General features: G+C 36.7%; 1 protein-coding gene and 3 pseudogenes across 1 annotated transcript; all 4 read left to right on the plus strand.

The window, feature by feature from the left end:
- LOC100153240 (olfactory receptor 10X1-like) lies at positions 1–2203 on the plus strand. The gene is made up of 2 exons (XM_001927244.1): positions 1–13; positions 1230–2203. The coding sequence occupies exons 1-2, from the start codon at positions 1–3 to the stop codon at positions 2201–2203; spliced, it is 987 nt and encodes a 328-aa protein (XP_001927279.1).
- Positions 8556–9542, plus strand: LOC100626045 (annotated as a pseudogene).
- Positions 15911–16897, plus strand: LOC110260464 (annotated as a pseudogene).
- LOC100625880 lies at positions 23264–24250 on the plus strand (annotated as a pseudogene).

Below are 27149 nucleotides of genomic sequence, written 5' to 3' on the forward strand. Positions count from 1 at the left end.
ATGTTGCTGAATAGTAACACAGAACAGAGATTGCTTATAGATTTAGCATTTTTTGAATTATCCAACCCATTGAAGGTTTATTGGAAATGATCTTTTAAATACTCCACCTTGAGAGCCACAGACTTATATGACTCATAATCTCTTTCCTCAAAGAGAAAGCATTGAGAAATGGAAAGAATATACCATTCAATTAAAGCAGCTTGATTCCTGTTACAAATATAATGCTTCATAGATACTGTAATCTTATTTCTAAAATAAGTTAAATAATCACAGCTTCCCTACACATTTCATGATTTTCCTATGCATTTCATCTATATGGTGAGAAGAGTAAACACAGTAAACATATGAACAAATCTGGCAAAATATAGGCTTTATAAATGGGTTCTTATGTATGTTGACATATAGTTAAGGAAAAAATATAGTTCAATATCCTACAAAGTTGAGGGAATATTTTGAATATGAGGGGAAAATATGTGCAATTTCAAGGAAGGTAAGATAAAATCAGATAATAGAATTATCAAGGAATATATAGAATCATTAGCATTTATCTTTTTTTGTATCTTTAGCTTGACATTAATGAAATGGGCAAAATGTCTCATCATCTGAACCACTACATATACATTCAAATTAATTATGATTTAGCATAATTGTCCTTGAGTGTTTTATCTTCCCTCCCTCTCTTCTGTATAGTGGGAAGGAAGGTTTTTCTTTAATATTTCTGGACCTAACTCTCTTCTCCAAGAAGAGAAAATAACTTTGGGCTTCTCTTATTATTGTAAATCATTGTCTAAATATGGTCCCCACATTCCTAAAAAGTCAAATACCAAACTTCACTCATTAGTTATTTAAAGACAATGTCATAAGTAGAAGTTGCAAAGTCAGACCCTGACTTTGTCAATGAACAACTTCATGTAACTTCAGGGTTCAGAATCTGATCCAAATCTGAATCATTTTATGCACTTTTATTCCCTTCATCTGTGCATGAATTAGAGTGTTTCCTGTTCTTTTTGTATTACCAGCCAATAATACTTAAATAAAAAAGGGGGCAGAAAAAAACATACTAAGTAATTAGTAACTGGTTGCTTAATAAAAATGGCAAATGAATGAAAATTAGGAAAATACATCTTCTCCATTCACATTGTTCTTTCCCAAATTTTATAGTTGTAACTGTCACTTTGATCATTTGTTTTATTCACACTAAAATTTTCAAGGAATGATGGAGACTTGAGTATTTATTTCTTGTTTTTTTCCAATTCCAGATATTCAAATAATGAAGACCAACCAGACAATCCTGAAAGAATTCGTCCTTGTTGGCTTCTCTGTTTACCCACATGCACAGACATTCCTCTTTGTGGTTTTCTTCTGCCTCTACCTTCTCACCCTCACAGGGAACCTGGCCATCATGTATCTAACATGGGTAGACAGATGTCTCCACACTCCTATGTACCTCTTCCTTAGTGCACTCTCTTTCTCTGAGACCTGCTACACATTGACCATTATCCCCAAGATGCTCGCAGATCTCCTGGCCAAGAACAGAAGCATTACAATCATAGGATGTGGCTTGCAAATGTGTTTCTTCTTGGGGCTTGGTGGCACTAATTGTGTCATTCTCACTTTGATGGGTTTTGATCGCTTCCTTGCCATCTGCAACCCTCTCAGATATCCACTGCTTATGACCAACATGGTATGTGGACAACTTGTGGCCTCTGCTTGTGCTACTGGTTTCTTCCTCTCTGTAATAGAGACTGCACTGATATTCAGGGGCTCTTTCTGTGGCCCCAACCTTGTCAAACACTTCTGCTGTCACATGCGGGCAGTGGTGAGGCTGTCCTGTTTAGACAGTGAACTCACAGAATTCATTGTAATGGTGATCTCAGCAACAGCCTTGATGGGCACCTTCCTGCTCATCATCCTCACTTATGTTTTCATTCTCTCCACTGTCCTCAGGATCCCTTCAGCTGAGGGCAAGCAGAAGGCGTTTTCTACCTGTGCCTCCCACCTCACTGTGGTCATCATCCACTTTGGGTTTGCATCTATTCCTTATCTGAAGCCAGGAGCGTCAGGGGGAGATGACACAGTCATAGCAGTCCCTTACACTGTCGTTACTCCTTTCCTCAGCCCTCTCATTTTCAGCCTCAGGAATAAGGACATGAAGAATGCTTTCAGAAAGGTGCTTGGAAGGACAAGTTCCTTGAATAAATAATCTTGGCTTATTGCTACATGATTGAGTGCCCACAAATATCAGTGAGGTATTTACTCTGTGACATCTGGGAGAGCCTATGCCACTTTCTTTTTTCCAGAGGGTATCATATGTGGGTCAAGTGACTGAGTCTTGGACCTAAGCCATAACAAGCATTTACTTAGCTTACTGAGGAAGTTGCCCAACTACTCTATCTGTCCATCCAGACTCTAGGTTATTGTCAATCAACCATTACATGACCTACGTATTTGAAGAAGTGGAAACTCAAGAACGTGGAAGGAAAAAAAAAATACCTCTGACCACTATACTAAGAGATGTTTTAAAATATCTAGAGATGTTTTAAAATATCACTGAAGAAATTTTCTCCACATCGTTGTGAGGTACTAAATTGTGTCTCCCATGAGACAAGCCATTTCTGATAAGAGATATACTGTGGAGTAATCATCAACTGTGTATTTGTGTATATATTAATAGATACCTGTATTTTTAAGTTCCAAGATGCTCTATTGAATGTTTTAATAACTCTCTTCATGATGCTGTTCTTCAATGACTGTCAGATGCTAACTTCTGAATATACAGGATATTTTGGAACATTGATTTGAATAAACAAACGGGATAGTAGAGCTTACATGTTCCATGACTGGGGAAATCTGTGAGGAGGGCTAGAAATAATATCCATTTTCTATAAGATGAAGATATTAAACAGCAAATGTTTTAAAACAAATACTGTCATGATATTGATGGATGTGACAATTGTTTTTTTATTTTGACAGAAATACAATGTGCAATGAAGTAAAACAGACAAATGCAAAATCGATTATTTGTATTACCTAAAGAAAATAAGAAATACTTTGGATTTTTATATCTCAAATATATAGCAATTGTCTGTGAATTCCAACACATAAGCCTAGGGATTTTCCCAAATCCTTTTCTCAGTTCTGATGCTAACATGTCCTTTCTTGAAGGACACAACTACTCTACTGATACTTGTTCATAGAAGCAATAGTTGTGATAGACCAGAGATAAGAAATATTCAAATATTCAATAATAGTAGCATAGATAGATACTTGTTAATATGCTTATACAGAGGATTGGCATGTAGCAATAAAAGTGAATAACTATAGTTACATACTTCGATATATATGTGAAACACCCCTTTTCACTTTTAGACTATGTGTTACTTCAACAACATAAGAGCTAGGTTAAATTAAAAGAGTTTGGCTCTGGAACAATTTCTATTAGATTTTTTTTTAAATTTTCTTACCAGAAAAGTCCCTTAGTTTGAAGCAGTTAGGTATTTACTCAAATCAATAAGATATTAAAATAAGGGATAAATGAAGGTATAAAATAGGAGATAAGTGACTTCCGTTTTCCACTTAAGTGTAAAAAGAGTCCATTTATTTACATATGGCATTAACTCTGCCCAAGAAACTGCACTACCATAGTGAAAACAAAAACACAAGAAACTCACATTCTTCTTGGGAAGAAACGTAATTATAACCTACATTAAGGTTGTCACTTATTTATGGGAGTGATCAAAAGACAACAGACACATAAAAAGTCGCTAAAGGGTTCAGTCATATCGTTGGTCAATGTCCCCAGATAAGGATGCTCTACCTCAACGTATGAGACTCATCTAAGAAGCTCCCTAGATAGAAGAAAGACACAGCCAGGAAGAGGGCTGCCTGGGTCATAACAAATCTTAAACACTGATATCAGGAACTATTTTCCCAAAGAGGGCAGAATTTTGCTTTATTATTCTATGGAACAATTTATATTATAGGGTAGAGTTGAAAAATATAGAGCAATTAGGAGATTTGTAAGGGGATATGGTTAGAAAAGGGGCATTTAAACTGAGTCTTATCAAAACCATTGTCATTCTAGGATGATTGTGAGCATAACAAGCTGTTCCTGTGAGGCGCAATATCAGGGATCTATTACTGTAAGAGGATGGTGAAGAATAGAATTTGCTAATCAAGCCAGTCTCTAAACAAACGTGAACGCAAATAACAAGAAGAACAAAACGAACATGTGGGTGTTTGAAGGGGGAGGACCAAGAACCAGGGTTTCTTTAATATATTATCTAAAGCATTTAATTTTCACAACCAACAAAAAATATGAGACATGTAAATAAACATGATATTACCCAATACCAGAAAAAATATCAGACAGAAGGAACTGCCCGTTAGTATAACTACATTTAAATAACAAAAACGTCAAAGTAGCTATTGTATATTCAAATAACTAAAAAAAAATGATTAAACTAGTAAAATATCATGACAATTTTGATCAAATATAGAATATCAATAAAGAAATAGGAATAACAAAAAAGAACCCAACAGAAACAATGGACTTGGAATTACAATAACTGAAAAAAATTTTTTAAAAAGTCATTTAGATATTCTTGACAGCAGAACTGCTTGGAGAAAGAATAAGTGAACATAAAATTAGATTCATAGATGGAGTTTCCTTTGCGGCACAGCAGAAACGCATCCAACTAGTAACCATGAGGTTGCCGGTTCAAACCCTGGCCTCACTCAGTGGGTTAAGGATCCGGCATTGCTGTGAGCTGTGGTGTAGGTCACAGACATGGCTCAGATCTGGTATTGCTGTGGCTGTGGTGTAGGCTGGCAGCTACAGCTCTGATTCCACCCCTAGCAGGGAATTTCCATATGCCATGGGCATGGCTCTAAAGAGACAAAATATATAGACAGATGATAGATGATAGATAGATAGATAGATAGATAGATAGATAGATACCTAGAACAGAGTAGTGGTTACCTGAGGTTAATCACTTAAGGAGCCAGGTATGACTTAGAATACCAACCCTCGCTATTTTAGAAGTCTTCCCAAAACTTCTCCTCCATGGCACCTTCTCTGACCACTGGTCCATTTTCTCTTATTTTGTCGGATCTCTATTTGACTCCATAGCACCCTACAGCATAATTCACTTAAATGGCCACTATATTTAAAAAAAAAAAAAAAGGCTAAAGCAAAGTTTCTCTGCCAAGTTTATGGTTACCTCTCAATCCATAACTTTATTATCTTTCTTGTCCTGCACACGTTCATCCTCAAGATTGAAGAATATCAAAGTGACAATGCAGGACCCTATGTGGCCTTCCCCTCAATTACTCTGCCTATCTCTTGTTTGCAGAAAAGCTTTAGTCTCCCAGACCACCCTTGAGTCACAAGGGGCTGAATCTAGTGTTAATGATGGGAAGACTATGAATATGTAGTAACAAAAATACCAGTTGGGCCAGGAGAACTGGTGACAATTTAAACAATAGTTCAGCTACATAGCAGAGTTAGAGAATCTTTGGTTACTCCCTGAAAGACATAGATAACAGTGCCTGACATACATTCCTGAGTTGTTTTGCAGATATTAAGACTTAGAAGGAGCTAATTGCATGACGACCATGAGCATGTAGCTCCCAGAATGACTGGCACCTGAGGATTGATGACACTAATCCCTGTGACATCAGCCACCCACCATCAAAAAAATCAGAGAATGGTTCATGAGCTAGTCACACACCCTATGACTCTCTCCTCACCTTGCCTTTAAATATTCTTTCCTAAAATCCATTGAGGAATTCAGGTTTTTTGAGCAACTAGCCACCCTTACTCCTTGCCTGGCTTTGCAATACATGTTCCACTTTCCTTCATCATACCCAGTCAGCACATTGACTTTATTGAGAGTGATCTAGCAGACCATAGTTTGGGGCCATAATATGTCTTCCACCAAGATATAAATCCCTGTAAGAAGATACTATTCCTTACACTTTTCTGGGTTTTCCTGTAGTAAAGTCTTTAAACAGTGCAATCCCTTTGACAATACCCAGGGAAAAAGTCAGTGATTAACAGAAAGTGCTTTATGGTGAGTGGAATTGTGAATTGAATGAGCATTAGGGATGAAATTCACTCCCCTCCCTGCCAAAACAAAACTTACAAAGCAGCAGAAAGCCTTGGTTTGGGGCAGAATATGAACTCCCCAGAGATTTCCAGTAGAGTTTTACAAGTCACATGTTACACAAAACTCTGGAACTAATGAGAGCAAATTACAAAGTAGAGCGAGAAAGTTCTCTTGCTCCTTCTGATGAAAGAAGAGAGAAATCCCTGAGAGTCTCTTAACCAGAAGAAAACCGCTGGAGCTGAGGAACCTCAAGCCCTGATGATAATCAGACCATGTCTCTAAAGGGTTAGAAGGAAAGACTCTATAAACAGTTGCAATTTAGTGAGTATGGGGAACTAATCATAGTGCTTTGGGCTAGCCTCACAACTCATAGCAGAAAACCTCAAAGCCATGGAAAGCTGAAGTGCACAAAATCAGGGCCTCTCCTTCTTTCCCAGCTGGGGGAAACTTCTACCCAGAAATTACAATGTCACAAAACTAGTAGTAATAAAGTTAAGAATGCAGACTCTCTGACCAATGACTTTCATACTAAGTCAGTCAATCTTTGTCTCTTTTTTTGTGAAGAACAAAGCATGCTTCCAACAATTTGAAGACTATCTTGGATGAATATAACTGTAATCCTGAATTAGCTCTAGAGTGCTGATAAAATACACAAGGTAGGAAACTGTTCTTGATGATTTGACTCTCTTTTCATTATAATTAATTGTCACTACATTTTCACCAAATTATCATTTCTCTTTGACTTTAGAAAGGGTGTGTATTCCTTTTGTCAGTAGATCCATATTTCAAATTATATTTGAGATGAATTGATGTAGCAACGCTTTCAGAGACAACTGAGGGTAGGATGGATATACATAACATAATATAAGAAGAAATATACTTATGTTTATATGTAATAAGTATAACGTATATTATTTATGTATTTTTTTCCACTTTGGATTACTTAGTAAATCTTTCAGTGCCACAATCCATGTAATTGCATTCTTATAGATTTACTGTGACGAGTTATAGGAATTTAAGAATTTTAATGTATAAGTTGCTCTACTGATAGAATTTTTCCACAGTGGCTTAGGATAAACAGAGGAGCATATTGGGATCTAATATTTCCTGACAGAGGGATAAAATCTTTTGGAGCAGTCCAGAATACTTCAGAAAGCTGTCTATAGGGAAAAGTGAAACAATAATCTACAGGTGTAGATTTGGATACCAAAGAGACACGACTAAGTTTTGATACTAGGGGGCTCACATAAAAGGTCTTATTGACGAAGCCCAGAATCAATTCCATGGTGTCCAATACAATATATGCTTAGGAGAAAAGTCAGAGAAATACTCTTCTCTTTGGGAGATAATTACTCATAGATAAGAAGGTGTAGGTATAGGGAGAAAAAAAAACAGGAAAGGAAAAAGATAAATAGAGGAAACTTCATAGAAAAGATCACTAAGTAGTGATCAGGGTTCAGATTCTCATCCAAATCTGACGTCAGTTACAGTATTTTCCATTCCTTTGAAAAAACTACCGGCCAATAAATTCTTTTCATAAATAGGCCAGAAAACGTCATAATAAGTTATCAGTAATTAGTTGCTCTATAAAAAGGAACAAATGAATGAAAAGTTAGAAAAAGCCATCATCTCCATACAAATGGTGATCTGCTAGGCTAAATACAGAAGAATCAATTGGTGTAGCTACTGTGGAGAACAGTTTGGATGTTCCTTAAAAAACTAAAAACACAATTACCATATGAGCTAGTGATTCTACTCCTGGGCATACATCTGGAAAAGAAGAAATTTATAATTTAAAAAGATACATGCACTCCAATGTTTATAGCAGCACTATTTACAATAGCCAAGACATAGAAGACATCTAAATGTTCATTGACATGTAGAATAAATAAAGAAAACGTGGTACATATATACCATGGAATATATTCCATTTTTAAGCCATATAAAGGAATTAATTAATGCCATTTGCAGCAACAAGGATGGATCTATCATATTAAGTGAAGTAAGTCAGATTAATACAAACGTCATTATATATCACTGATAGGTGGAATTGAAAAAAAAATCATGCAAATGTACTAAGTTACAAGATAGGAATAGACTCACAGACACAGAAAACAAATTTATGGCTACCAAAAGGGATAGTGGGAATGAGAGGAGAGATAAATTAAGAGCTTGAATTAACATATATGCACTCCTATATAAAAATAGGTAAGTAACTGGACCTACTGTATAACCCAGGGAACTATGCTCAATAACTTAAGTAACCTATAATAGAAAAGAGTGTGTGTGTGTGTGTGTGTGTGTGTGTGTGTGTAAGTAACTGAATCACTTTACTGTACCCTTGAAACTAATAAAACATGGCAAATTAACTACAATTTTAAAAGAGTCAATGGGCAATTGCAACATGGTTATTTTTCACATTCACACCAACATTTTCAAGAGATAATGAAAAATTCAATATTTATTTGTTACTTCTTTTAGATTTCAGGCATTCAAAGAATGAAGATCAACCGGACAATCCTGAAAGAATTCGTCCTTGTTGGCTTCTCTGTTTACCCATATGCACATACATTCCTCTCTGTGGTTTTCTTCTGCCTCTACCTTCTCACCCTCACAGGGAACCTGGCCATCATGTATCTAACATGGGTAGACAGATGTCTCCACACTCCTATGTACCTCTTCCTTAGTGCACTCTCTTTCTCTGAGACCTGCTACACATTGACCATTACCCCCAAGATGCTCGCAGATCTCCTGGCCAAGAACAGAAGCATTACAATCATAGGATGTGGCTTGCAGATGTGTTTCTTCTTGGGGCTTGGTGGCACTAATTGTGTCATTCTCACTTTGATGGGTTTTGATCGCTTCCTTGCCATCTGCAACCCTCTCAGATATCCACTGCTTATGACCAACGTGGTATGTGGGCAACTTGTGGTCTCTGCTTGGGTTGCTGGCTTCATTATCTCTGTTACTGAGACTACACTAATATTCAGGGGCTCTTTCTGTGGCCCCAACCTTGTCAAACACTTCTTCTGTCATATGCGGGCAGTGGTGAGGCTGTCCTGTCTAGACAGTGAACTCACTGAACTCATTGTAACAGCAATCTCAGTGTCGGGCTTGATGGGCACCTTCCTGCTCATCATCCTCACTTATGTTTTCATTCTCTCCACTGTCCTCAGGATCCCTTCAGCTGAGGGCAAGCAGAAGGCATTTTCTACCTGTGCCTCCCACCTCACGGTGGTCATCATCCACTTTGGGTTTGCATCTATTGTCTATCTGAAGCCAGGAGCATCAGGGGGAGATGACACAGTCATAGCAGTCCCTTACACTGTCATTACTCCTTTCCTCAGCCCTCTCATTTTCAGCCTCAGGAATAAGGACATGAAGAATGCTTTCAGAAAGGTGCTTGGAAAGACAAGTTCCTTGAATAAATAATCTTGGTTTATTGCTACATGATTGAGTGCCCACAAATATCGGTGAGATATTTACTCTGTGACATCTGGGAGAGCCTATGCCACTTTCTTTTTTCCAGAGGGTGTCATATGTGGGTCAAGTGACTGAGTCTTGGACCTAAGCCATAACAAGCATTTTCTTAGCTTACTGAGGAAGTTGCCCAACTACTTCTATCTGTCCATCCAGATTCTAGGCTATTGTCAATCAACCATTACATGACCTACGTATTTGAAGAAGTGGAAACTCAAGAACGTGGAAGGAAAAAAAAATACCTCTGACCACTATACTAAGAGATGTTTTAAAATATCTAGAGATGTTTTAAAATATCTAAGAGATGTTTTAAAATATCATTGAAGAAATTTTCTCCACATCGTTGTGAGGTACTAAATTGTGTCTCCCATGAGACAAGCCATTTCTGATAAGAGATATACTGTGGAGTAATCATCAACTGTGTATTTGTGTATATATTAATAGATACCTGTATTTTTAAGTTCCAAGATGCTCTATTGAATGTTTTAATAACTCTCTTCATGATGCCGTTCTTCAATGACTGTCAGATGCTAACTTCTGAATATACAGGATATTTTGGAACATTGATTTGAATAAACAAACGGGATAGTAGAGCTTACATGTTCCATGACTGGGGAAATCTGTGAGGAGGGCTAGAAATAATATCCATTTTCTATAAGATGAAGATATTAAACAGCAAATGTTTTAAAACAAATACTGTCATGATATTGATGGATGTGACAATTGTTTTTTTATTTTGACAGAAATACAATGTGCAATGAAGTAAAACAGACAAATGCAAAATCGATTATTTGTATTACCTAAAGAAAATAAGAAATACTTTGGATTTTTATATCTCAAATATATAGCAATTGTCTGTGAATTCCAACACATAAGCCTAGGGATTTTCCCAAATCCTTTTCTCAGTTCTGATGCTAACATGTCCTTTCTTGAAGGACACAACTACTCTACTGATACTTGTTCATAGAAGCAATAGTTGTGATAGACCAGAGATAAGAAATATTCAAGTATTCAATAATAGTAGCATAGATAGATACTTGTTAATATGCTTATACAGAGGATTGGCATGTAGCAATAAAAGTGAATAACTATAGTTACATACTTCGATATACATGTGAAACACCCCTTTTCACTTTTAGACTATGTGTTACTTCAACAACATAAGAGCTAGGTTAAATTAAAAGAGTTTGGCTCTGGAACAATTTCTATTAGATTTTTTTTTAAATTTTCTTACCAGAAAAGTCCCTTAGTTTGAAGCAGTTGGGTATTTACTCAAATCAATAAGATATTAAAATAAGGGATAAATGAAGGTATAAAATAGGAGATAAGTGACTTCCGTTTTCCACTTAAGTGTAAAAAGAGTCCATTTATTTACATATGGCATTAACTCTGCCCAAGAAACTGCACTACCATAGTGAAAACAAAAACACAAGAAACTCACATTCTTCTTGGGAAGAAACGTAATTATAACCTACATTAAGGTTGTCACTTATTTATGGGAGTGATCAAAAGACAACAGACACATAAAAAGTCGCTAAAGGGTTCAGTCATATCGTTGGTCAATGTCCCCAGATAAGGATGCTCTACCTCAACGTATGAGACTCATCTAAGAAGCTCCCTAGATAGAAGAAAGACACAGCCAGGAAGAGGGCTGCCTGGGTCATAACAAATCTTAAACACTGATATCAGGAACTATTTTCCCAAAGAGGGCAGAATTTTGCTTTATTATTCTATGGAACAATTTATATTATAGGGTAGAGTTGAAAAATATAGAGCAATTAGGAGATTTGTAAGGGGATATGGTTAGAAAAGGGGCATTTAAACTGAGTCTTATCAAAACCATTGTCATTCTAGGATGATTGTGAGCATAACAAGCTGTTCCTGTGAGGCGCAATATCAGGGATCTATTACTGTAAGAGGATGGTGAAGAATAGAATTTGCTAATCAAGCCAGTCTCTAAACAAACGTGAACGCAAATAACAAGAAGAACAAAACGAACATGTGGGTGTTTGAAGGGGGAGGACCAAGAACCAGGGTTTCTTTAATATATTATCTAAAGCATTTAATTTTCACAACCAACAAAAAATATGAGACATGTAAATAAACATGATATTACCCAATACCAGAAAAAATATCAGACAGAAGGAACTGCCCGTTAGTATAACTACATTTAAATAACAAAAACGTCAAAGTAGCTATTGTATATTCAAATAACTAAAAAAAAATGATTAAACTAGTAAAATATCATGACAATTTTGATCAAATATAGAATATCAATAAAGAAATAGGAATAACAAAAAAGAACCCAACAGAAACAATGGACTTGGAATTACAATAACTGAAAAAAATTTTTTAAAAAGTCATTTAGATATTCTTGACAGCAGAACTGCTTGGAGAAAGAATAAGTGAACATAAAATTAGATTCATAGATGGAGTTTCCTTTGCGGCACAGCAGAAACGCATCCAACTAGTAACCATGAGGTTGCCGGTTCAAACCCTGGCCTCACTCAGTGGGTTAAGGATCCGGCATTGCTGTGAGCTGTGGTGTAGGTCACAGACATGGCTCAGATCTGGTATTGCTGTGGCTGTGGTGTAGGCTGGCAGCTACAGCTCTGATTCCACCCCTAGCAGGGAATTTCCATATGCCATGGGCATGGCTCTAAAGAGACAAAATATATAGACAGATGATAGATGATAGATAGATAGATAGATAGATAGATAGATAGATACCTAGAACAGAGTAGTGGTTACCTGAGGTTAATCACTTAAGGAGCCAGGTATGACTTAGAATACCAACCCTCGCTATTTTAGAAGTCTTCCCAAAACTTCTCCTCCATGGCACCTTCTCTGACCACTGGTCCATTTTCTCTTATTTTGTCGGATCTCTATTTGACTCCATAGCACCCTACAGCATAATTCACTTAAATGGCCACTATATTTAAAAAAAAAAAAAAAGGCTAAAGCAAAGTTTCTCTGCCAAGTTTATGGTTACCTCTCAATCCATAACTTTATTATCTTTCTTGTCCTGCACACGTTCATCCTCAAGATTGAAGAATATCAAAGTGACAATGCAGGACCCTATGTGGCCTTCCCCTCAATTACTCTGCCTATCTCTTGTTTGCAGAAAAGCTTTAGTCTCCCAGACCACCCTTGAGTCACAAGGGGCTGAATCTAGTGTTAATGATGGGAAGACTATGAATATGTAGTAACAAAAATACCAGTTGGGCCAGGAGAACTGGTGACAATTTAAACAATAGTTCAGCTACATAGCAGAGTTAGAGAATCTTTGGTTACTCCCTGAAAGACATAGATAACAGTGCCTGACATACATTCCTGAGTTGTTTTGCAGATATTAAGACTTAGAAGGAGCTAATTGCATGACGACCATGAGCATGTAGCTCCCAGAATGACTGGCACCTGAGGATTGATGACACTAATCCCTGTGACATCAGCCACCCACCATCAAAAAAATCAGAGAATGGTTCATGAGCTAGTCACACACCCTATGACTCTCTCCTCACCTTGCCTTTAAATATTCTTTCCTAAAATCCATTGAGGAATTCAGGTTTTTTGAGCAACTAGCCACCCTTACTCCTTGCCTGGCTTTGCAATACATGTTCCACTTTCCTTCATCATACCCAGTCAGCACATTGACTTTATTGAGAGTGATCTAGCAGACCATAGTTTGGGGCCATAATATGTCTTCCACCAAGATATAAATCCCTGTAAGAAGATACTATTCCTTACACTTTTCTGGGTTTTCCTGTAGTAAAGTCTTTAAACAGTGCAATCCCTTTGACAATACCCAGGGAAAAAGTCAGTGATTAACAGAAAGTGCTTTATGGTGAGTGGAATTGTGAATTGAATGAGCATTAGGGATGAAATTCACTCCCCTCCCTGCCAAAACAAAACTTACAAAGCAGCAGAAAGCCTTGGTTTGGGGCAGAATATGAACTCCCCAGAGATTTCCAGTAGAGTTTTACAAGTCACATGTTACACAAAACTCTGGAACTAATGAGAGCAAATTACAAAGTAGAGCGAGAAAGTTCTCTTGCTCCTTCTGATGAAAGAAGAGAGAAATCCCTGAGAGTCTCTTAACCAGAAGAAAACCGCTGGAGCTGAGGAACCTCAAGCCCTGATGATAATCAGACCATGTCTCTAAAGGGTTAGAAGGAAAGACTCTATAAACAGTTGCAATTTAGTGAGTATGGGGAACTAATCATAGTGCTTTGGGCTAGCCTCACAACTCATAGCAGAAAACCTCAAAGCCATGGAAAGCTGAAGTGCACAAAATCAGGGCCTCTCCTTCTTTCCCAGCTGGGGGAAACTTCTACCCAGAAATTACAATGTCACAAAACTAGTAGTAATAAAGTTAAGAATGCAGACTCTCTGACCAATGACTTTCATACTAAGTCAGTCAATCTTTGTCTCTTTTTTTGTGAAGAACAAAGCATGCTTCCAACAATTTGAAGACTATCTTGGATGAATATAACTGTAATCCTGAATTAGCTCTAGAGTGCTGATAAAATACACAAGGTAGGAAACTGTTCTTGATGATTTGACTCTCTTTTCATTATAATTAATTGTCACTACATTTTCACCAAATTATCATTTCTCTTTGACTTTAGAAAGGGTGTGTATTCCTTTTGTCAGTAGATCCATATTTCAAATTATATTTGAGATGAATTGATGTAGCAACGCTTTCAGAGACAACTGAGGGTAGGATGGATATACATAACATAATATAAGAAGAAATATACTTATGTTTATATGTAATAAGTATAACGTATATTATTTATGTATTTTTTTCCACTTTGGATTACTTAGTAAATCTTTCAGTGCCACAATCCATGTAATTGCATTCTTATAGATTTACTGTGACGAGTTATAGGAATTTAAGAATTTTAATGTATAAGTTGCTCTACTGATAGAATTTTTCCACAGTGGCTTAGGATAAACAGAGGAGCATATTGGGATCTAATATTTCCTGACAGAGGGATAAAATCTTTTGGAGCAGTCCAGAATACTTCAGAAAGCTGTCTATAGGGAAAAGTGAAACAATAATCTACAGGTGTAGATTTGGATACCAAAGAGACACGACTAAGTTTTGATACTAGGGGGCTCACATAAAAGGTCTTATTGACGAAGCCCAGAATCAATTCCATGGTGTCCAATACAATATATGCTTAGGAGAAAAGTCAGAGAAATACTCTTCTCTTTGGGAGATAATTACTCATAGATAAGAAGGTGTAGGTATAGGGAGAAAAAAAAACAGGAAAGGAAAAAGATAAATAGAGGAAACTTCATAGAAAAGATCACTAAGTAGTGATCAGGGTTCAGATTCTCATCCAAATCTGACGTCAGTTACAGTATTTTCCATTCCTTTGAAAAAACTACCGGCCAATAAATTCTTTTCATAAATAGGCCAGAAAACGTCATAATAAGTTATCAGTAATTAGTTGCTCTATAAAAAGGAACAAATGAATGAAAAGTTAGAAAAAGCCATCATCTCCATACAAATGGTGATCTGCTAGGCTAAATACAGAAGAATCAATTGGTGTAGCTACTGTGGAGAACAGTTTGGATGTTCCTTAAAAAACTAAAAACACAATTACCATATGAGCTAGTGATTCTACTCCTGGGCATACATCTGGAAAAGAAGAAATTTATAATTTAAAAAGATACATGCACTCCAATGTTTATAGCAGCACTATTTACAATAGCCAAGACATAGAAGACATCTAAATGTTCATTGACATGTAGAATAAATAAAGAAAACGTGGTACATATATACCACGGAATATATTCCATTTTTAAGCCATATAAAGGAATTAATTAATGCCATTTGCAGCAACAAGGATGGATCTATCATATTAAGTGAAGTAAGTCAGATTAATACAAACATCATTATATATCACTGATAGGTGGAATTGAAAAAAAATCATGCAAATGTACTAAGTTACAAGATAGGAATAGACTCACAGACACAGAAAACAAATTTATGGCTACCAAAAGGGATAGTGGGAATGAGAGGAGAGATAAATTAAGAGCTTGAATTAACATATATGCACTCCTATATAAAAATAGGTAAGTAACTGGACCTACTGTATAACCCAGGGAACTATGCTCAATAACTTAAGTAACCTATAATAGAAAAGAGAGTGTGTGTGTGTGTGTGTGTGTGTGTGTAAGTAACTGAATCACTTTACTGTACCCTTGAAACTAATAAAACATGGCAAATTAACTACAATTTTAAAAGAGTCAATGGGCAATTGCAACATGGTTATTTTTCACATTCACACCAACATTTTCAAGAGATAATGAAAAATTCAATATTTATTTGTTACTTCTTTTAGATTTCAGGCATTCAAAGAATGAAGATCAACCGGACAATCCTGAAAGAATTCGTCCTTGTTGGCTTCTCTGTTTACCCATATGCACATACATTCCTCTCTGTGGTTTTCTTCTGCCTCTACCTTCTCACCCTCACAGGGAACCTGGCCATCATGTATCTAACATGGGTAGACAGATGTCTCCACACTCCTATGTACCTCTTCCTTAGTGCACTCTCTTTCTCTGAGACCTGCTACACATTGACCATTACCCCCAAGATGCTCGCAGATCTCCTGGCCAAGAACAGAAGCATTACAATCATAGGATGTGGCTTGCAGATGTGTTTCTTCTTGGGGCTTGGTGGCACTAATTGTGTCATTCTCACTTTGATGGGTTTTGATCGCTTCCTTGCCATCTGCAACCCTCTCAGATATCCACTGCTTATGACCAACGTGGTATGTGGGCAACTTGTGGTCTCTGCTTGGGTTGCTGGCTTCATTATCTCTGTTACTGAGACTACACTAATATTCAGGGGCTCTTTCTGTGGCCCCAACCTTGTCAAACACTTCTTCTGTCATATGCGGGCAGTGGTGAGGCTGTCCTGTTTAGACAGTGAACTCACTGAACTCATTGTAACAGCAATCTCAGTGTCGGGCTTGATGGGCACCTTCCTGCTCATCATCCTCACTTATGTTTTCATTCTCTCCACTGTCCTCAGGATCCCTTCAGCTGAGGGCAAGCAGAAGGCATTTTCTACCTGTGCCTCCCACCTCACGGTGGTCATCATCCACTTTGGGTTTGCATCTATTGTCTATCTGAAGCCAGGAGCATCAGGGGGAGATGACACAGTCATAGCAGTCCCTTACACTGTCATTACTCCTTTCCTCAGCCCTCTCATTTTCAGCCTCAGGAATAAGGACATGAAGGATGCTTTCAGAAAGGTGCTTGGAAAGACAAGTTCCTTGAATAAATAATCTTGGTTTATTGCTACATGATTGAGTGCCCACAAATATCGGTGAGATATTTACTCTGTGACATCTGGGAGAGCCTATGCCACTTTCTTTTTTCCAGAGGGTGTCATATGTGGGTCAAGTGACTGAGTCTTGGACCTAAGCCATAACAAGCATTTTCTTAGCTTACTGAGGAAGTTGCCCAACTACTTCTATCTGTCCATCCAGATTCTAGGCTATTGTCAATCAACCATTACATGACCTACGTATTTGAAGAAGTGGAAACTCAAGAACGTGGAAGGAAAAAAAAATACCTCTGACCACTATACTAAGAGATGTTTTAAAATATCTAGAGATGTTTTAAAATATCTAAGAGATGTTTTAAAATATCATTGAAGAAATTTTCTCCACATCGTTGTGAGGTACTAAATTGTGTCTCCCATGAGACAAGCCATTTCTGATAAGAGATATACTGTGGAGTAATCATCAACTGTGTATTTGTGTATATATTAATAGATACCTGTATTTTTAAGTTCCAAGATGCTCTATTGAATGTTTTAATAACTCTCTTCATGATGCCGTTCTTCAATGACTGTCAGATGCTAACTTCTGAATATACAGGATATTTTGGAACATTGATTTGAATAAACAAACGGGATAGTAGAGCTTACATGTTCCATGACTGGGGAAATCTGTGAGGAGGGCTAGAAATAATATCCATTTTCTATAAGATGAAGATATTAAACAGCAAATGTTTTAAAACAAATACTGTCATGATATTGATGGATGTGACAATTGTTTTTTTATTTTGACAGAAATACAATGTGCAATGAAGTAAAACAGACAAATGCAAAATCGATTATTTGTATTACCTAAAGAAAATAAGAAATACTTTGGATTTTTATATCTCAAATATATAGCAATTGTCTGTGAATTCCAACACATAAGCCTAGGGATTTTCCCAAATCCTTTTCTCAGTTCTGATGCTAACATGTCCTTTCTTGAAGGACACAACTACTCTACTGATACTTGTTCATAGAAGCAATAGTTGTGATAGACCAGAGATAAGAAATATTCAAGTATTCAATAATAGTAGCATAGATAGATACTTGTTAATATGCTTATACAGAGGATTGGCATGTAGCAATAAAAGTGAATAACTATAGTTACATACTTCGATATACATGTGAAACACCCCTTTTCACTTTTAGACTATGTGTTACTTCAACAACATAAGAGCTAGGTTAAATTAAAAGAGTTTGGCTCTGGAACAATTTCTATTAGATTTTTTTTTAAATTTTCTTACCAGAAAAGTCCCTTAGTTTGAAGCAGTTGGGTATTTACTCAAATCAATAAGATATTAAAATAAGGGATAAATGAAGGTATAAAATAGGAGATAAGTGACTTCCGTTTTCCACTTAAGTGTAAAAAGAGTCCATTTATTTACATATGGCATTAACTCTGCCCAAGAAACTGCACTACCATAGTGAAAACAAAAACACAAGAAACTCACATTCTTCTTGGGAAGAAACGTAATTATAACCTACATTAAGGTTGTCACTTATTTATGGGAGTGATCAAAAGACAACAGACACATAAAAAGTCGCTAAAGGGTTCAGTCATATCGTTGGTCAATGTCCCCAGATAAGGATGCTCTACCTCAACGTATGAGACTCATCTAAGAAGCTCCCTAGATAGAAGAAAGACACAGCCAGGAAGAGGGCTGCCTGGGTCATAACAAATCTTAAACACTGATATCAGGAACTATTTTCCCAAAGAGGGCAGAATTTTGCTTTATTATTCTATGGAACAATTTATATTATAGGGTAGAGTTGAAAAATATAGAGCAATTAGGAGATTTGTAAGGGGATATGGTTAGAAAAGGGGCATTTAAACTGAGTCTTATCAAAACCATTGTCATTCTAGGATGATTGTGAGCATAACAAGCTGTTCCTGTGAGGCGCAATATCAGGGATCTATTACTGTAAGAGGATGGTGAAGAATAGAATTTGCTAATCAAGCCAGTCTCTAAACAAACGTGAACGCAAATAACAAGAAGAACAAAACGAACATGTGGGTGTTTGAAGGGGGAGGACCAAGAACCAGGGTTTCTTTAATATATTATCTAAAGCATTTAATTTTCACAACCAACAAAAAATATGAGACATGTAAATAAACATGATATTACCCAATACCAGAAAAAATATCAGACAGAAGGAACTGCCCGTTAGTATAACTACATTTAAATAACAAAAACGTCAAAGTAGCTATTGTATATTCAAATAACTAAAAAAAAATGATTAAACTAGTAAAATATCATGACAATTTTGATCAAATATAGAATATCAATAAAGAAATAGGAATAACAAAAAAGAACCCAACAGAAACAATGGACTTGGAATTACAATAACTGAAAAAAATTTTTTAAAAAGTCATTTAGATATTCTTGACAGCAGAACTGCTTGGAGAAAGAATAAGTGAACATAAAATTAGATTCATAGATGGAGTTTCCTTTGCGGCACAGCAGAAACGCATCCAACTAGTAACCATGAGGTTGCCGGTTCAAACCCTGGCCTCACTCAGTGGGTTAAGGATCCGGCATTGCTGTGAGCTGTGGTGTAGGTCACAGACATGGCTCAGATCTGGTATTGCTGTGGCTGTGGTGTAGGCTGGCAGCTACAGCTCTGATTCCACCCCTAGCAGGGAATTTCCATATGCCATGGGCATGGCTCTAAAGAGACAAAATATATAGACAGATGATAGATGATAGATAGATAGATAGATAGATAGATAGATAGATACCTAGAACAGAGTAGTGGTTACCTGAGGTTAATCACTTAAGGAGCCAGGTATGACTTAGAATACCAACCCTCGCTATTTTAGAAGTCTTCCCAAAACTTCTCCTCCATGGCACCTTCTCTGACCACTGGTCCATTTTCTCTTATTTTGTCGGATCTCTATTTGACTCCATAGCACCCTACAGCATAATTCACTTAAATGGCCACTATATTTAAAAAAAAAAAAAAAGGCTAAAGCAAAGTTTCTCTGCCAAGTTTATGGTTACCTCTCAATCCATAACTTTATTATCTTTCTTGTCCTGCACACGTTCATCCTCAAGATTGAAGAATATCAAAGTGACAATGCAGGACCCTATGTGGCCTTCCCCTCAATTACTCTGCCTATCTCTTGTTTGCAGAAAAGCTTTAGTCTCCCAGACCACCCTTGAGTCACAAGGGGCTGAATCTAGTGTTAATGATGGGAAGACTATGAATATGTAGTAACAAAAATACCAGTTGGGCCAGGAGAACTGGTGACAATTTAAACAATAGTTCAGCTACATAGCAGAGTTAGAGAATCTTTGGTTACTCCCTGAAAGACATAGATAACAGTGCCTGACATACATTCCTGAGTTGTTTTGCAGATATTAAGACTTAGAAGGAGCTAATTGCATGACGACCATGAGCATGTAGCTCCCAGAATGACTGGCACCTGAGGATTGATGACACTAATCCCTGTGACATCAGCCACCCACCATCAAAAAAATCAGAGAATGGTTCATGAGCTAGTCACACACCCTATGACTCTCTCCTCACCTTGCCTTTAAATATTCTTTCCTAAAATCCATTGAGGAATTCAGGTTTTTTGAGCAACTAGCCACCCTTACTCCTTGCCTGGCTTTGCAATACATGTTCCACTTTCCTTCATCATACCCAGTCAGCACATTGACTTTATTGAGAGTGATCTAGCAGACCATAGTTTGGGGCCATAATATGTCTTCCACCAAGATATAAATCCCTGTAAGAAGATACTATTCCTTACACTTTTCTGGGTTTTCCTGTAGTAAAGTCTTTAAACAGTGCAATCCCTTTGACAATACCCAGGGAAAAAGTCAGTGATTAACAGAAAGTGCTTTATGGTGAGTGGAATTGTGAATTGAATGAGCATTAGGGATGAAATTCACTCCCCTCCCTGCCAAAACAAAACTTACAAAGCAGCAGAAAGCCTTGGTTTGGGGCAGAATATGAACTCCCCAGAGATTTCCAGTAGAGTTTTACAAGTCACATGTTACACAAAACTCTGGAACTAATGAGAGCAAATTACAAAGTAGAGCGAGAAAGTTCTCTTGCTCCTTCTGATGAAAGAAGAGAGAAATCCCTGAGAGTCTCTTAACCAGAAGAAAACCGCTGGAGCTGAGGAACCTCAAGCCCTGATGATAATCAGACCATGTCTCTAAAGGGTTAGAAGGAAAGACTCTATAAACAGTTGCAATTTAGTGAGTATGGGGAACTAATCATAGTGCTTTGGGCTAGCCTCACAACTCATAGCAGAAAACCTCAAAGCCATGGAAAGCTGAAGTGCACAAAATCAGGGCCTCTCCTTCTTTCCCAGCTGGGGGAAACTTCTACCCAGAAATTACAATGTCACAAAACTAGTAGTAATAAAGTTAAGAATGCAGACTCTCTGACCAATGACTTTCATACTAAGTCAGTCAATCTTTGTCTCTTTTTTTGTGAAGAACAAAGCATGCTTCCAACAATTTGAAGACTATCTTGGATGAATATAACTGTAATCCTGAATTAGCTCTAGAGTGCTGATAAAATACACAAGGTAGGAAACTGTTCTTGATGATTTGACTCTCTTTTCATTATAATTAATTGTCACTACATTTTCACCAAATTATCATTTCTCTTTGACTTTAGAAAGGGTGTGTATTCCTTTTGTCAGTAGATCCATATTTCAAATTATATTTGAGATGAATTGATGTAGCAACGCTTTCAGAGACAACTGAGGGTAGGATGGATATACATAACATAATATAAGAAGAAATATACTTATGTTTATATGTAATAAGTATAACGTATATTATTTATGTATTTTTTTCCACTTTGGATTACTTAGTAAATCTTTCAGTGCCACAATCCATGTAATTGCATTCTTATAGATTTACTGTGACGAGTTATAGGAATTTAAGAATTTTAATGTATAAGTTGCTCTACTGATAGAATTTTTCCACAGTGGCTTAGGATAAACAGAGGAGCATATTGGGATCTAATATTTCCTGACAGAGGGATAAAATCTTTTGGAGCAGTCCAGAATACTTCAGAAAGCTGTCTATAGGGAAAAGTGAAACAATAATCTACAGGTGTAGATTTGGATACCAAAGAGACACGACTAAGTTTTGATACTAGGGGGCTCACATAAAAGGTCTTATTGACGAAGCCCAGAATCAATTCCATGGTGTCCAATACAATATATGCTTAGGAGAAAAGTCAGAGAAATACTCTTCTCTTTGGGAGATAATTACTCATAGATAAGAAGGTGTAGGTATAGGGAGAAAAAAAAACAGGAAAGGAAAAAGATAAATAGAGGAAACTTCATAGAAAAGATCACTAAGTAGTGATCAGGGTTCAGATTCTCATCCAAATCTGACGTCAGTTACAGTATTTTCCATTCCTTTGAAAAAACTACCGGCCAATAAATTCTTTTCATAAATAGGCCAGAAAACGTCATAATAAGTTATCAGTAATTAGTTGCTCTATAAAAAGGAACAAATGAATGAAAAGTTAGAAAAAGCCATCATCTCCATACAAATGGTGATCTGCTAGGCTAAATACAGAAGAATCAATTGGTGTAGCTACTGTGGAGAACAGTTTGGATGTTCCTTAAAAAACTAAAAACACAATTACCATATGAGCTAGTGATTCTACTCCTGGGCATACATCTGGAAAAGAAGAAATTTATAATTTAAAAAGATACATGCACTCCAATGTTTATAGCAGCACTATTTACAATAGCCAAGACATAGAAGACATCTAAATGTTCATTGACATGTAGAATAAATAAAGAAAACGTGGTACATATATACCACGGAATATATTCCATTTTTAAGCCATATAAAGGAATTAATTAATGCCATTTGCAGCAACAAGGATGGATCTATCATATTAAGTGAAGTAAGTCAGATTAATACAAACATCATTATATATCACTGATAGGTGGAATTGAAAAAAAATCATGCAAATGTACTAAGTTACAAGATAGGAATAGACTCACAGACACAGAAAACAAATTTATGGCTACCAAAAGGGATAGTGGGAATGAGAGGAGAGATAAATTAAGAGCTTGAATTAACATATATGCACTCCTATATAAAAATAGGTAAGTAACTGGACCTACTGTATAACCCAGGGAACTATGCTCAATAACTTAAGTAACCTATAATAGAAAAGAGAGTGTGTGTGTGTGTGTGTGTGTGTGTAAGTAACTGAATCACTTTACTGTACCCTTGAAACTAATAAAACATGGCAAATTAACTACAATTTTAAAAGAGTCAATGGGCAATTGCAACATGGTTATTTTTCACATTCACACCAACATTTTCAAGAGATAATGAAAAATTCAGTATTTATTTGTTGCTTCTTTTAGATTTCAGGCCTATAAAGAATGAAGACCAACCAGACAATCCTGAAAGAATTCGTCCTTGTTGGCTTCTCTGTTTACCCATATGCACATACATTCCTCTCTGTGGTTTTCTTCTGCCTCTACCTTCTCACCCTCACAGGGAACCTGGCCATCATGTATCTAACATGGGTAGACAGATGTCTCCACACTCCTATGTACCTCTTCCTTAGTGCACTCTCTTTCTCTGAGACCTGCTACACATTGACCATTACCCCCAAGATGCTCGCAGATCTCCTGGCCAAGAACAGAAGCATTACAATCATAGGATGTGGCTTGCAGATGTGTTTCTTCTTGGGGCTTGGTGGCACTAATTGTGTCATTCTCACTTTGATGGGTTTTGATCGCTTCCTTGCCATCTGCAACCCTCTCAGATATCCACTGCTTATGACCAACGTGGTATGTGGGCAACTTGTGGTCTCTGCTTGGGTTGCTGGCTTCATTATCTCTGTTACTGAGACTGCACTGATATTCAGAGGCTCTTTCTGTGGCCCCAACCTTGTCAAACACTTCTGCTGTCATATGCGGGCAGTGGTGAGGCTGTCCTGTCTAGACAGTGAACTCACTGAACTCATTGTAACAGCAATCTCAGTGTCAGCCTTGATGGGCACCTTCCTGCTCATCATCCTCACTTATGTTTTCATTCTCTCCACTGTCCTCAGGATCCCTTCAGCTGAGGGCAAGCAGAAGGCATTTTCTACCTGTGCCTCCCACCTCACGGTGGTCATCATCCACTTTGGGTTTGCATCTATTGTCTATCTGAAGCCAGGAGCATCAGGGGGAGATGACACAGTCATAGCAGTCCCTTACACTGTCATTACGCCTTTCCTCAGCCCTCTCATTTTCAGCCTCAGGAATAAGGACATGAAGAATGCTTTCAGAAAGGTGCTTGGAAAGACAAGTTCCTTGAATAAATAATCTTGGCTTATTGCTCCATGATTGAATGTCCTCTGAAATCATTGAGGCATTTGCTCTGTTACAGCTGGAAAACAATGTACCATTTGCCTTTTTCCAGAGTTTGGCATATGACGATCAAGTCACTTATTCTGGGACCCAAACCATGACAGTCATTTACTTAGCTTGTTAAGGAATTTATCCATCTCTTCGAATTCTACCTCTACATGTACTACTATCAAACTCTACCTACTAGTACTGCCAGTTCTCCAGATACTTCTACTTTTATCTCCTTCTCTCCAGATATTAGGCTTCCACAAATCAGCCTCTGGGTTTCCTGCATCTTTGTTGAAGTAGGATAAATATTGTGGAAGAAAAAAACAACTGTGACTACTATACTAAGAAATGTTTTAAAATATCTAAAGATGTGAAGGTTTATTTATCTAGGCAAAGATGTGAGACACTTGTTTGTGTCTCCCAAGAGATGAACCGTTTTAACAGGAGCTTCATGATGCAGTAATCATCATCTCTCTATTTGTGAACATTTGGATTGATATGAGTTTTTTAAATCCCATGTCATACTGATTATTAAAGATTTTTAGTATCATTTTTCATGATGGTGTTCTTCAATGACTGCCAGATGCTAGCTTCTGAATAAACAGGATATTTTGGGACATTGATTCAAATAGGTCAACAGGACAGTAAAGCCTACAATTTCCATGACAGAGGGAATCCATGATGATAGCTGGAAATAACCTATTTTCTATAAGATGAAGGTATTAAACAACACATTTTTAAAAAGTCATGGTGTTAGGGTTTCCCTTGCCACACAGTGGGTGAAAGATCTGGCATTATTCCTGCAGTGGCTCAGGTCATAGCTATGGCTTGGGTTTGATCTCTGGCCCGGGGACTCCCACATGCCAAAAAAAAAAAAAGTCATGGTATTGATGGGTATAATAAATAAAAGTTGTTTTGGAATAATTTTAGCAGACATACAATATGTAATAAAGGAAACTAGGTAAACACTATATCAAATCTTCATATTACCCAAAAGAAAAAAAAAGAAATACTGTGGTGCCTATAGCTTATATATCACAGATAAATAGCAAGTGATCTTACTGCAAATTCCAACACACAAGCCTAGGAACTTTTTTGAATCATTTTTCAGTCCTGCTGCTAAGCAAATCCATGCCGTCTCATGTAGGACATAAATATTGTACTTGAGGTTTGTGTATATAAAATGTATGAGAAGTGCTGGAGAAAAATTCTGAACTTTGTTAATTATGGGGATATTATAAAGATAAGATAATGGATCAAATTTTTATGTACTTATACTGATTAAATTTACCTCTTGTCATGACTCTGTCATATTTCCTGGGGCCATTTTTGTGGCACATGTGCAGGCAGAATATTTACCCTCTACATCTGTTATCACTGCCTCAGTGACAAGAGTGTTTCTTCTATTTGTTTCCACCCCTCAGAATGTTTCATTTAAGCTATCTATGAAAGCTATAAAATATTGGATACTTGCTCATGGTGAGTGTAGAAGAAGTGATGTTAAGTCTAGGCTCAAATTCCTAAACTTGAATATGAGCTAATTCACTTTCATGTGTCTGATATGGTAACTGTGGCAGGGATTGTTGTTGCCACTGTTAAGCTAGAAATAAATATCTGGGAATATATGGGAGCTGGAAATACCTATATGTTTAGAAGTCAAGAAACATACTTCTGAATAAACAATGGATGAAATAAGAAACCCATGGATGGGAGAAAAATTACTTAAATTTGAGGAATTGTAAATACTACTGTTTGAAATTTTTGATACAGCTTTTCAGTATTTGGCTGGAAATATAGTCTTCAAAATAATTATTAGAAAATTCATATGCTGCAAGTTTATAAGCATTCATATCAAGAATTTAGTAAAGGAATAACTGAACATGTAAAGATTGTGAAGAAGGAAATTAAAATATAAAAAACATAAAATATGAGAACATAAATTAATGGAATAGTAGTAGAGTGGTTCAAAGAAGTCAAAGGTTGGAATATTGAAAATATTAATATTCATGACATCAATGAAGGAATAAAGACAGATGACAAAAATAAACAATCATAGAATGGAAATCTGGATGTTTTTAGGTCACACAGACATTAAAGATGAGAGAATGCTGTGACCGACTTCATGAACATAAATGTGAGAATTTACAAAAAGTGATAAATTTGAGATACATACCTAAACTGACATAAAGGAGAAACATTTAATTCTCAGGACAGAATTTTAATTAATATATGTCACATCCTAAAATTATTGATCTTTATGTCTCACTAGCACAATCTACTAAACTCTTAAAGATTAGGAATCATTCCATATCTGTATGAAATCTTCCATGGAATAGAAATGAGTAAACACCAAATCTTTTTCTTTTTCTTTTTTTGGCTAGTATAAACCAGATATTAAGTTTGAAATCTCTCCCAGGAACATAGATGTAAAACTCTCAAGTAAAATATCACCAAACTACATATCACCAAAGTACATATTCACAAGTTTGATTTAATTTGGAAAAGCAAGGTGGCACATTCGGACTTCAGAGTAATGATTATAAAGATGATTCAAGATTTTGGAAATAAACTGGAGGCAAAGATGGATAAATTAAAAAAAATTGAATAAGAATAAAAGATTTAAATATTAAGCAAGCAAAGATGAAAAGCAGAGAGGGCTCACATCAATACAATTAGAAATGAAAAAGGAGACGTTATAACCAACATCACAGGTCCCCACTGATCATCCATCCCGCATTGCCATTTGCCAATCTCAAACTCCCAATCCATCCCTCCCCCTCCACTCTGCCCCCCATCACTCTTTGATGACTTTAAGTTTGTTTTCAAAGTCTGTGAGACAATTTCTGTTTTGTAAATGAACTCGCCA

Source organism: Sus scrofa, chromosome 4 (assembly GCF_000003025.6).
Source record: "Sus scrofa isolate TJ Tabasco breed Duroc chromosome 4, Sscrofa11.1, whole genome shotgun sequence".
Taxonomy (NCBI): domain Eukaryota; kingdom Metazoa; phylum Chordata; class Mammalia; order Artiodactyla; family Suidae; genus Sus; species Sus scrofa.